The sequence below is a fragment of the Schistocerca piceifrons genome, chromosome 8 (assembly GCF_021461385.2).
Source record: "Schistocerca piceifrons isolate TAMUIC-IGC-003096 chromosome 8, iqSchPice1.1, whole genome shotgun sequence".
Lineage (NCBI taxonomy): Eukaryota > Metazoa > Arthropoda > Insecta > Orthoptera > Acrididae > Schistocerca > Schistocerca piceifrons.
The window spans coordinates 109,502,834-109,516,539 of record NC_060145.1 but is presented as its reverse complement, the minus strand read 5'-3'; the positions used below and the strand labels follow the sequence as shown (position 1 = coordinate 109,516,539).

The 13,706-nt window shown below is 43.6% G+C and overlaps 1 protein-coding gene across 4 annotated transcripts in view; it reads right to left on the bottom strand.

The window, feature by feature from the left end:
- The window catches only part of LOC124711559 (lysine-specific histone demethylase 1A-like), an 83,824-nt gene that overhangs the window by 50,591 nt on the left and 19,527 nt on the right, over nucleotides 1-13,706 (bottom strand). For all 4 annotated transcript variants that reach the window (XM_047241695.1, XM_047241696.1, XM_047241698.1 and 1 more), the window contains exons 6-7: nucleotides 10,473-10,655; nucleotides 8,464-8,676 (exon numbers count right to left, since the gene is read on the bottom strand). In XM_047241695.1, the coding sequence (XP_047097651.1) occupies nucleotides 8,464-8,676; nucleotides 10,473-10,655 (396 nt within the window). The remainder of the gene's footprint in view (nucleotides 1-8,463; nucleotides 8,677-10,472; nucleotides 10,656-13,706) is intronic.

Below are 13,706 nucleotides of genomic sequence, written 5' to 3'. Positions count from 1 at the left end.
GCTCCCACCATTGTTCTTTTGAACCTTCTTCATTCCTATTCAACTGCAGTTCATACTTGGTATGTTGCTCTTTACTATTTTCTGAAATATTTCTTTGCATTTCTCTTCCACTCTCTTTTCTGTCTTTCCTATTTTATCCCTTTCCTCTTTTATCCCTCCAACCGTCACTCCTAAAAGATGGCTGTGGCTATCTACGGCTTCTGAAGCTATTAACTTGACATAAAAGATGTGCTCAAAAAGACACCAAGCTTTTGAAATAGCGTGTCAACTGGCAGAAGAAGTACATACTGAGCACATGTAGTTTAGACAACAAACTACTGTTTGCTGCATTTCGCTCTAACCATTAGTAAGCAAGCTACAGCCATGGAAGTGAGCACGTGCACAAGCTGCGCATCGGATTAGTGACAAACTGACACTTAAAGAGCTTGAAGAACAGTGTGTGTGTGTGTGTGTGTGTGTGTGTGTGTGTGTGTGTGTGAAATTTTGCTGCAAACAAGGCAAAATTTGCTTAGCCAAGCATACGGTGAGGACTGTACAAGTTGGACGCAGCGATAGGAATGGTTTAAGCGTTTTCAGCAGTGTAGAATATCATTTGGTGACATTCTCAATGCCGGACACCTTCCACAATAACAGATGATGACCATATCAAGAGAGTTCATGCTGTCATTTGTAGAAATTGTCATTTACCTGTTCAAGAAGTTGCTGATGAATCCTAATGGGCATGAGGGATGCTATGCACAGGAAGAGACCTGAATTGTCGGAAACCATACTTGGAAGTTGCATCATGACAATGCACTGGCTCTTGCATCACTCCTGGTCTGCACTATCTAGAAAACTCTCTGACTGCCCTATCTAGCTAACTTCTTGATTGCACTCTCTACCAAAACATCACAATCCCATTATGCCCCATACATTGTATTCTCCAGACATATAGCTAGCAGACTTTTTCCTGAAACTTCTCATTCTGGAGACTTTTTCTTGTTTTCCATATTTAAAACCACATTGAAAGGCATCGTTTCCAAACCACTGAGGATGTTAAAGACAATGCGCAACAGACCTACATCCCATCCCAGAAAATGTGTTCCAGGAGGCTTTTCAAAAGTGGGAGAGAGAATGGGAGCAGTGTATTGCCAGTAGAAGGGACTATATTAGGGGGAACAAAGCTTAAAATGTTGTACAAAAAGCAATAAAGGTGTTATAGCAAAATTTCGATTTTTTTAAAGACACTATGTATGTGTCTGTTCTCTTTGTGTGCTCATCATATAAAACACGATTCTTAAATAAAGTAACAAATAGTAGTATAAAAATTTTGACATTCCTGCTCAAAAATAAATGCAGCATGGGACTGATTGATTGAGAGGGGTTATGGGACTAAATGGTGAGGTTATCGGTCCTGTGATTCAAAAGTTTCTTGTGTAAGATAGAGGGTCCGCTAAAAGTGGGCAGATCCAGTCAGAGGGGTCAAACTATAAAGTGAAGAAATTAAAATACACGCAGGGGAAGGCATAAAAGGGTAGGCCAAATCTAAAAACTAGAAAAACAGAGGAATAAAAGAGCGGTCTTTGCATGGGGGAGTGGCCATGAGTCCCAGACCTAGAAAACACAGAGAGAGGCCTCCAACACAACCATGCTCCAGGAGCAAAACAAAACCTTGTAACTGAAAATAAAAACCACTTTCACATAAGAAACTAAGGTCCAGTTCAACCATCTGTTAATCTTCTGCTAATATTAAAGACATGGAATCTGGAAGGTTATACTTAGCACAAAGGACCAAAAGAAGGGGACAATCCAGCAATATATGGGATACCGTCAGTCTGGCTCCACAGGCACATTGTGGAGGTGGCTTGTTACGCAAGAGAAAACAATGGATGAGCCTAGTATGATCGATGCACAGATGGGATGACAGTGGACTCCTTCTGAGAGGAACAGTGGACTCCTTCTGAGAGGAATAGACAGAAGAGCACCAAACTGCAGTAGTCTCCTTGATTGTATAGAGTTTATTAAGAAGAGCAGTAGCACACTAGATGTCATTCCACTTTTGGGCAACGAGAGGTTTGATGTGTATCAACATATCTGCACCTTGAATCATGGAAAGGAATGGAGGGTAAGTATCTGCCTCTCAAGACAAATGGTCAGTCAGTTCATTTCCTGGGATGACCACATGACTTCAGACCCAGAGGAAGACAAAGGAGCAGGCAGCATGGCCAAAGGCAGAGTGAATATCATGGACAGAAGAGATCAAAGGGTGACGAGAGTAACATCGGTCTACAGCCTGCAAGCTAGCATCGCTCTGTAGCCTGAAAGCTACTCACTGAGAAGGTACTGATTAGATTAGTACTTGTTCCATAGATCATGAATACAACACTTCATAATGATGTGGAACGTGTCAGGTTAATAAAAGGTGTCTATACCCGATATTACATTACACAAAATATTACATGACACTTAATATTTTTAATTTAACTTAATTTTTTTTTTGTTTTTGTGAGGTCTGGTACCACGCGCCGCAGAATCTGAATCTCCGACAGACGTCATGGACGTCGAAGACCCACAGAGGTCTCTGTACCATCGCGTCATAAGCTGTGGCGGAGCACGCCTCCTGGCCCGCATTTAGAGTGAGGGCTCCACAGGGGAACACGTGGTTGCAGCGGCCAATAGCGGCATCCCCGATCATGTACTTAAGCGCCTGCCTGTTGCTCAACCTGCCAGTCTAACCTCGCGTGCGTCTCAGGACGTATTGCCTCAGACAGCGTATTGACTTTCGTGTTTCTATACGAGTGGACGTTGTTGTCTTGTTTGGTTCGCGACTCTATTGTCTGTTCTTGTTGTGTCGTAAGGTCCTCCGTTGGATGTGTCCGTCCTCTCCTGTTTTGTTGTTGTTCACAGGCCGCTCCGCGGGTCCCGCCGCGTTTCCGTCACTAAAACCCCGCAACCATTCTTGTCGCCATTACAACAGTGGGGGGGTGGGGAAATTACCCACTTACTATATCCAAAAATTCATCTAATGAGTAGAAGGAGTTGCCATTCAGAAATTCTTTTAATTTCTTTTTAAATGCTGTATGGCTATCTGTCAGACTTTTGATGCTATTAGGTAAGTAACCAAAGCCTTTTGTGGCAGCATAATTTACCCCCTTCTGAGCCAAAGTTAGATTTAACCTTGAGTAGTGATGTGTTGGATCATCTGGTTGTGGATGGAATCTGGGCCTGGGGCCGTGTCATGGGAAGAAGTAAGAGCCTGCAAGAATTCCCATTCAGTGAAGCTTCACTGAAACACTGTGGGGGCAGGCCTATGAAAACAAAATGAAGGGCTCTGTTAATGGCTAGCAGCTCTGCTGTGAACACTCTACACGATCCTGGCAGTAAATGGCATTCAATGCCACTAGGAAATGTAAAAGAGTAATCCACCTTATCTATCATTTTACAACCATCAGTGTAGAATATAGTAGCACCCTGGAACTCTTCAAGGATTGAATGTACAAGATACCAAAATATAGTAGGGGTGACAGAGACCTTAGAACCCTGGAATAGGTCAGTCTTAACACCATCCAAGGAGCGGTTCGGGAGGAAATACATGGGGCACATTGCAATGAGTGGAGATGGAGATTCTGACTGAGGGAAGTGAGATGCATTCCAACTGACAATACCACCTGAGGGTGGGTATAAGGAGCGAGACATCCCTTGTTTGCAAAGAGGACAGGATACACAGGATAATCAGGGACTCATCGAATGGTGATTGCACAAGAGACCAGGAGTTTGCTCCATCATATTTGCAGAGGAGGAATCCCCACTTCTGCGAAGAGACTGTCAGCAGAACATGTGTGAGGCATCAATAGCCAGACGCACCCAAGGAGTTTCACAATGGATGGTGCTCCTGAGCCATAAACCTGACAACTATAATCTAGTCTGAACAAAACCAGAGTGCAATAAAGATGGAGAAGAGTAGTATGGTCTGCACCCGAAGATATGTGGGCCAGGAGGTGGAGAGCATTCAGATTCTGCATGCAGGTAATCTTCAGATGGTGAATATGGGGCAGCCACGTCAGCTTTTTATCAAAAATAAGGACCTGAAACGAGACTGTGACGCAACAACTAAGTGCAGGTTGCCTAAATATAAAGTTCAGGATCGGGGTGTACTGTGGTTTGACGGCAAAACTGCATAACCCGTGTTTTGGAGGAAGAATACTTGAAGTCATGGGAGAGGGCCCATCCAAGGGAGCCTTGGAGCTGGTGTTCAGGAGATGCTACTGAGTGGGAGCTGCACAAGATGCAAAAACCATCAACATACAACACCAGGGTAACTAGAGGCCCAGCAGAGGTTACAAGCCCATTGATGGCAATGAGGAAGAGTGCAACACTTAACACAGAGCCCGATGGGATACCGTTCTCCTGGATCTAAGGGGTGCTGAGTGAAGTGCCAAGTCAAACCCAGAAGAGGCGATGGGATAAAAGCTCACACATAAAATTTGGAAGAAGGCCATGAAAGCTCCAGTCATGGAGGATAACTAAATTGTGACAGTGCCAAACCATGTTGTATGCCTTATGTGGGTCAAAGGAGAGTGTGACAAGGTGCCGGTGGTTAGTAAAAACCTGTTGCATTGCTGTTTCCAATCTGAGTAAATGATCAATTGTAGATCATCCTTCCCAGAAGACACACTGACATGGGGCCAAAGACTCTGAGATTCGAGTATCCAGCATAATCGGAAGCTAATCATCCTCTTGAGCAGTTTACAAATTATGTTGGTCAGGCTAACAGAGTGGTAGCTATAGAGAGGGGTTGGGTTCTTCTCGAGCTTAAAGATGGGGATAACTATGCTGTCTTGACCACTGTGAGGGGAAGGCAGCTGTGAGGCAAATCGGTTAAGACCCTGAGGAGACGGTGCCTCTGGGTACAATCCATGTGTTGGATCATCTGGTTGTGGATGGAATCCGGGCCTGTGGCCGTGTCTTGGGAAGAAGTAAGAGCCTGTAAGAATTCCCATTCAGTGAAGCTTCAGAGCTTGATGGGGGTTAAAACAACAGAGGGATTTGTTCAAATTCACATTTCTGCCGGAGAAAGGTAGCTGTATAGGAAGAGGTCTACGCTGTTGCAAAGTGTGTTGCAAGGTGTTCTGCATGGACTGATGGATCAGTACACAGAGCAACCTGTAGGATAAGGCACCAGACAGCTGATTGTCACTGGTGGCCCAGAAGGCTACAGAGCTTGGACCAAATCTGTGATGAAGAGGCATAAATCCCTAGGGAGGAAACATAGTGCTCCCAGTATTACTTTTTACTCTGCTTAATATGGTAGTGAGCCTTAGCAAAGAGACGCTTAAAAGTGATATGGTTGGTTTGTGAAGGGTGTCGTTTAAATCGTTGCAGCACACATTGGCGGTCCTGGATACTGACAACTACGTTCTTGGTCCACCATGGTACTGGTTGGTGATGAAGGGGATTTGTGGATATGGGGAAAGCAGTGCCAGCAGCGTGAAGAAGAGTGGCAAAGCCGTCTTGCATTACCGCATCAATGCAACCTGAGAAAGAGGTGTCCAAGCGCACAGTGGACGTATATAAAGGACAACCACCTCTGTAGAATACCCAATGTGGGAGCCTGTTTGCCTGGCAGCAGCAGGGGAACAATAGAATTACCAGAAAGTGGTTATTGTCACAAAGATCATTATGGGGTGACCAATATAGCACTCCGTCATCAGGCCACAAGTGGCCCATCGGGACCATCCGACCGCCGTGTCATTCTCAGATGAGGATGCGGATAGGAGGGGCATGTGGTCAACACACCGCTCTCCCGGTCGTTACGAAGGATTTCTTTGACCGGAGCCGCTACTATTCGGTCGAGTAGCTCCTCAATTAGCATCACGAGGCTGAGTGCACCCTGAAAAATGGCAACAGCACATGGCGGCCCGTCCAAGTGCCGGCCACGCCCGACAGCGCTTAACTTCGGTGATCTGACGGGAACCGGTGTATCCACTGCGGCAAGGCCGTTGCCGGGGTGACCAATAGAGGGAACCCAAAATAGCAAAGGAGGAGATGATGAGATCGATAGCAGAAAAAGTGGTGTGAGTGCCACTGAAGTGGGTAGGGGAACCATTATTAAGGAGACACAAATCAAACTCTGTAACAAGTTGGCCAATTACAAGACCCCTACCTGTCAAAAATGGCACTCTCCCACAGAGGGTGGTGTGCACTGAAGCCCCTGAGGAGGATGTACAAGGGAAGGAGTTGCTGTATTAAGGTAGGCAGGTCAACATAAGAAAGTGGCGTACCGGGAGGGAGGCAGACACTGTAAATGGCGATTGCTGGGATTGTTCGCACTAGTACCGCTATTGCTTCCAGGCTGGTATGAAGGAGGGTCTAGTCAGTAATGGCAATGGTGAGAACCAAAATGTAGATCCCTCCACACATTATTCCGGGACCGTCGCGGTTCCAACAGAAGACCTGATAACCACAAAATGTTGGAGAGTGATCATGAAGGAAATGCGTTTCTTGAAGAGCAAACAAGGCTGCAGAACAAGAGGAAATGAGTTGTATTTCCAGTAGGTGACAGTAATATCCATTGCAATCCCACTGTGGCAAGAGTCTGGGTTAGACATAGAGAAGCCGAGGGGAGAGGTCGTCACCGGGTCAGTGGTTGTCACCGACGAGGATGGGTGACATCCACACAAACTGTGTCTGATTAGGAAAGAGGAGGAGGGGGCGAAGCCTTTTGGATGCTGGGGAAGCCTTGTCATTAGACTCAAGCTGTTGCTTCTTCTCCTTCGGATGGAGGGAGAGAGCAGGTGTTATCGGCAAGGGAATAGGTGGCAAAGATGTCTGGATCGGACAGAGAGCGAGCGGCTTTGGGGACCTTGGAGCTTAGGTCCATCGTTCGACCTAAGGTTGCAGGCTTCATAGCTTGAGAAAGGCAGGGAGGGATGTTCTGACAGAAGTCCTGTTCCTAGCAGGAGAAGAGGATATCTTCTCTGGCCACGAAAGAAGAGTAAGAGTAAGAAGAGGAGGAGGAGGAGGAGGAGGAGGAGAAGGAGCAGTTCCTTGAGGGGAAGGGACGGGAGCTGCTGGGGAGGAGGAAAGGGAAAGGGGACAGGATGGGGAGTGCGGAAGAGGAGAAAAGAGGGGAAGATGTAACTCAGACAAAGCTAGATGGGGGACTCACAGGGTGAAATATGTACAACTCCTGGGCCTCAAGGCAGCTAAGACAGCCAAGGAGCTTTATTTTCTGGATTCATATTTCCTTTGCGCACAGTGGACACTCTGGTGAGCGGGCAGAATGCAGACCGAAGTAGTTTACACAGTTAGGTGAGGGTGTGTAAGGGCTCCCCACATGAAAAGTGAGGCCCCATCCACCGCATATGGGAGTGGCATCACATCACAAGAACATGTGGCCAAATGTGAGGCAATGGAAGCAATGCATGTGAGGTGGAATGCACAGTTTAATGTCGCATCTGTATACTATTACATTGATCTTCTCGGGCAGAGTACCCCCCTCCAATGCCAGGACAATGGTCCTTAGGGCCCCTCTAGATGAAATTAACACGTCATTCCATATTAGCACTACATTCATCACTGAACTAGAGGAGAAGGTTCGTATGGAAAATTAAACCCTGTGTCATATGGAGAAACTTGTGAGGACCGATATTCACTGGGATATCTCTTAAATGGTTGCAGACACAGAGGGAGTCTGACTGGCTGGCAGAAGTTGTCTTTATAAAGAGAGAGCCAGATCTCATTTTTGCTTAAGGACTCAACTACACCAAACTTGTCCTCTACGTGTTCCGCAAAGAAAAGGGGTCTGGTTGCGGCAAAGTCTCCCCCATCAGTCCTGGTGCAGACCAGGAACCGCACAAAGGGTTTCGACCCAACCCAGTGGGTGCAACCCTTCTCCCAGGGGTAGCGACGGGGGGGAAGGGCTGATATGGCAGAAACAGGAACTGACACAGAACTATTCCTAGGACGAGACACAGCCGAGGAAGAGTTGCCAGAGAGTTTAACATATTTGATGTGCCAAACGTCCACCCTGGTACCACCCACTCCTAACAGGGGCTCTCCTCATGGGCAGCACCCAGCCACAGCATTGACCACCTAGCATCGGTCATTGCCGGAAGTTACGATGCCAAGTGTCAGGAATATCAGATTCGCTGTCTCAGGTGTAGTTGGGAATCATTGAGATGTGCAGGCAGCAACACTAATTTGTGTGATAAAGTTGTGCCACACAGTTTATTGCCAGCATGGCATAGTGTGTTCTTTCCGCAATTAGTTATGATCTAAAACACAACAATGGTACCATCTACACACTAACGAAGCAGTTGGTTTGTAATGACATACAAAATTATGGATTATCAAAACTGGAGGCTACATATTGCTTCATACATCAAGAAAAAAATTATTTTGTAGCTCCCCTTAGTAGCTCAAAACAAAAATGGAGTTAAATTGTAGATGCAAACTTTTAAGAGCACAATGAGTGATATTTACCTGGAGCCGTTCTTCAATTTCTCGCTGCTGCTCCAACAGTTGGTCCCATTCACGACAGGCAATTTTGAGGTCACGCAGTTCGGATCTTACAACAAATTCTTGTGTGATATCACGCACCACTTTATTTTCACTATGCTCTTTGTACTGGCGACTCAGTTCTTGGATTTTGTCCTTTAGAGCCAACATCTGATGCTGATTAGCCTCCAGCCTCTCCTGTACTCAAAGGCAATTTATATTCATTCAAGTGACAAATAAAATAATATGCTGGGTGTATCAAACAAAATTATCCGATTTGGCACCTCCGTGCTTCTGAAACTAATAAACATATACAATTAATCTTGTTTTTTGATGAATGGGAAACTCAAAAAGTTCTTTTTTTTTCCATACATTCCTATAGGTGTTCAATATTTCCCCCCTTGAGATGCACGGCATATGTCAATGTGGTATTCAAATTGTTCCCACACTGCAGCGAGCATGTCTTGCGTTACAGCTTCCACAGCTGCTGTTATATGATGTCTCCGATCCTTCACTGTTGTTGGTAATGGAGGCACATAAACAGAGTCTTCTATAAACTCCCACAAGAAATAATCACATACAGTCAGGTCTGGTGACCGTGGAGGCCATTATTGTAAGGCTGAATTATTTGGTCCAGTGCATCCGATCCAGCATTCAGTAATCCTTTGATTTAAAAATTCCTGAACTTCCAGATGCCAATGTGGCGGTGTCCCATCCTGTTGGTAAATGAAGTCATTCGAATCAGTCTCCAATGCTGGGAAGAGAAAGTTCTCAAGCATTTAGAGATATGTGCTTCCCGAAAAAGTGTTATCAGCAAAGAAAAATGGACCATACACCTTTCCCCGTAAAACTGCACAAAACACATTAAATTTTGGAGTCCCTCTCGTGTTGTACAACTTCATTTGGTTGTTCTGTACCCCATATTCTCACATTATGATGGTTCATGTTTCCTTTTAAATGGAATGTTGCCTTGTCACTAAACACTGAGTGTGGAAGAAACCTGTCATCCTCCTTGTTGCCAAGAACAAAATTACAGAACTCCACATGTTGCTGTTTGTCACCTTCATAAAGAGCTTGCAGTAGGTGAATTTTGTACGGTTTCACGAGTAAATGTCGATGCAACACATACCAGACGGACATTGGGAGCATGTTAAGCTGTTGAGCTGCATAGCGAATGGATGTCTGCAGACTACTTGTGAAACTATGGTGGATGCAGACACTCAGGGGCAGCCCATCGATTTGCCTTTACACAAACAACTTGTTTCTCAGAATTGTTCACGCCATCGTCTACTGCTCTGTGCTGTAGGAGGATCCACACCACACCTAGCACGAAAGTCACGCTGAACAGTTATTATTTACCCGCACTGCGCAAAACGTGGAACACAAAATGCTTTCCATTGCCCTGACACCATCTTTAGTAGAACTGAAGAGGACACACTGCTACTACCTAGCGGGAACTGTGTAAAACTTGGGAGTTTGCTCTTTCCAACAGTACATTATTAATGCCCGTATCTCAAATAATGTAATAGTTATGAATTTTTTAAATTGGATGGTTCTTTTTGATACACCCTGTATTTCTCATAACCAAAATGCAAGAAATCTATAACAATCACACAATAAAATATTTCATAATATTAAAAAATAATAGCACATTATACAGAAATGTGAAATTGTATTTTACTGAAGGATTAATTCTCTACTTCTTTTTGCTTTTTACTTTTAAATGACTTTGAAGGCAGTTAAAATAAATAAATAAATAAAAGCTTAAGAATTCTGCATTGTCTGTTTGCTTTTTACTTTTAAATGACTTTGAAGGCAGTTAAAATAAATAAATAAATAAAAGCTTAAGAATTCTGCATTGTCTGTGAATCTCAACACCCAAATGGTTATTGTTATGAGTATTGACTGACCTTGTTGATGTCTTTGTTTTCTCATCTTTATTCATGGTACCAAACTGCCTTTTTTTAATACTGAAATTTATAATTCTGTAGTACCTGCAATGCAATCACTGCCTTCCAGTGCTGTATCTGCTTCTCCTTCACATTCTTCTCTTGAAGTTTAATAACCCACTCAAGAGCCTGACCCAAAGACACAGGCTTTCCTCCAGCGTAGTTGAAGTCAAGTTGGTGGGACAAGTAACTTGTAGCCTCAAGAAGACGATTAAATTCACGCTCCACCTGCCAATAAGAGCATTTCACAAATAATTTACCTTGGAAAATTAAAATCTTACATGAATGGATCGTACTTTCAAAACTGGAAAACTATATACTGTTTATTTACATGAATGAGCATAATAGAACAGTCCACCTCGAAAAACATACACGTACACTCACAGTCTGCCAAAAAATGGGGAGCATCCAGATGGGGAGGAGACAGATAAAGATCTTGCTGGTAACAGGAGTACCTCTATATATATCACACATGTGCCATGTGTGGGCGAGCACTGCCATGTTGAGAAATACTGAGGACATAGGGTGTCCACATGTACTGTTCTGATGTCACAGTTCCCTCAATTATTACCAACCATTACCAGGAGTAATACTTGCTGGGCCTCTCCAAAACATTGGGAGAATGGGACAACTCCCTAAGTCACCACCATATTCAGCAACAATGATTATCCAGGGTAGAGCAGAAAGACAATTCACCACTGAACACAGTGTGACACTCATCAGCAGTGCACACTTCCTGGTCATGTCACCACTCCAGCACAGACATTTGTGTATTGGTGTTAATGGCATCCTGCATACAGAATGACAATTCCTTAATCTGGCTGCTGCCAGGTTCTGACCAATGGTGCGGGATAACACAGAATCTTGTAGGGATTCTAACATTTGTTCTCAGGTTGCAGGCACAGATGTGGTTACCATGTGCTCAGTTTACAATACATCCTCCCTTGTGGTGATCAGATATGGTCGATAAGAACTTTGACCGAGAATATGCCTGCCCTCACATTCCCAAACAGCCCTACTATGGGCCACTGCCATATCCGAACACCCCACAAGTTGAGATACGACACAAGTTGCCCAGCTCACGAACTGGAGACCCTGGGTCATTCTCTGTCAGATCAACCAGGGGCTCATTCAGTACACTAATTCTACCATGTGTGGAACACTCGTGTACAAAGTATTCATTTCCCCTGCCAGTTAGTTCCAGAATTATGACTTGTGAAAGAAGGTGGTGTGACCCGGAAATTGCAACCCGTATCTGGCAATCTATCTTCAGACCCAACTTCAGGTCTTAATAACTTTGGAACTATTCCACACAGTCCAGTGAAATTTTTACAACCCAGTAACATCCATTTAGAGAACACACTTCATGAATCAAATCACCAACAACATATTTCTGACGGAAAATAAAAATTCCAAAATGTGATTAAAAAATGTAATACGTTAAAAGATATATTGTAGGTGCCCTCTATGCCAAATACAACTCACTTAAAAATGGTATAAATTTCTCTGTGGTAAGCTTAATGTGGCCTAAATACACACAGAACTCATCATGCCCATATCAGTCACAAAAACTGAGTTACATGCACACGAAAATACAAAAATTTGAAAAATTATCTGAAAAACATGGATTTTCTAAGTGTGGTAGCACAAAAGGGACAAGTGGTATCCAAGCCAAATTTCACACACTGCATAAGTAGACCATAATGATATATATCTCAAAATTTCAGCATTTTATTGCAAGACATTTGTGTACAATGGAAGTTGACAGATGTATTTGGTGATGTGGCCATCGTTCCACAACACAATTTTGTAAAAACATATCGTAAACTGTTCAGCCTCTTCTTATCCTCTCCCACAACTGTTTAATCACTAAGCAACAACATAGAGACAGATTAACACAACCTATCATTAATGTTTACTGCACCTTAACTGCTAAAAACCAGTCGATTGTGCTTTGAACAGACGTTCTCCCACACTTTTGCTACTGTACTCTGTACATTGAGTGGCAAATTGTACTGTCTTCCTGAGACTGTGGTAGGAACTGGAACTGTCATAAGAATATGTTAAAAAGGAATCCAACGACTGTCTGCCAAACGTGGCCAATGAAATGATCTTAGTGGTCCTGCTGGTGCCATGAAGTTCACAAATACATCACCTTCTGCTTCACAGCACTTTGCAACACATCCTAAGTATCATTTGTCATCATAAACAACAATAACATAGCAACCTGGTTGTATCTTGCTGCTTTTGCTTCTGAATCCTGAGCCAGACACACTGCGAAGACATATGTTGTGGATGAACCTATAGTTATAACTGGACAGTCTGCTCATCTGCACTTTGTCAGAGTCCGCTGGAGAGAAGTGATGATGGCTCCTTGTGCCTGCAACAGTTTTAACATGTTCTAGTCTGCTTTTTAGCAACTCTTCGACTGATTTCACCTCATCTTTCGAAACATAGAATGATTGTATGCCAGAGATATTTTTCTGTACCCAGATAAATAATTGAAGAGGTGTTAAAACGTGACCTTCTGTAGGGTGCTTCAGACTAGCTCGTGATACCATGCACTTAATGGTAGCACCAATACCATCACATACATTTTTACCATGACTTGTTGCGAAAAAATTCCATTCCACGTGAATCTGAAAATCATGGTAATGCATGCACAAATTTTTGAGATTTTTACAGTTTTTGTACTGACTAGCTGCCCCATCACTAAAGTATTTCGCAAGATGTATGTGAGGCAGCTTGTTTTTCACAAATGCCATGACAGTGTGAATGTGGGCATTAACTGCAATGGCATCATGAATTAAACAGTCACTAAAAACGCACAGGTTCATGACAGACACATCACCTGATTCGCCTCTATAGTAAATCGCAAATGGCTGGAGAGTTGCTTGACTGTTGTCCCAATGATATCCTTGGATGACATCTTGAACTATAAATGCATAATTTTCAGAAAAGTCTTGTATTGCTATAATTTCATCTTGTTTCAAATTATCCTTACAAAACTGGAGATAAACCGGTTGTGCTGTTGCTGTGAAGCTGTGTGTGGTCAGTTTGTCCGTTTTTTTGACAACACATTTCAACAAAATTTTCCACTGTACTTTGCTTTATTTCAAGACTTGTGTGATCCATGTGTGTCCATTGTTTATAAGAAACAAGTTCATCGTCTTCCATAAGGAGTTCACCATACAGTTTGTTATTCATGTGTTCCGCAAGATTTGCCTTACCAGGACATTTTTCACACCTGTGTATCATGCACTGGTAGGAACTGATGTC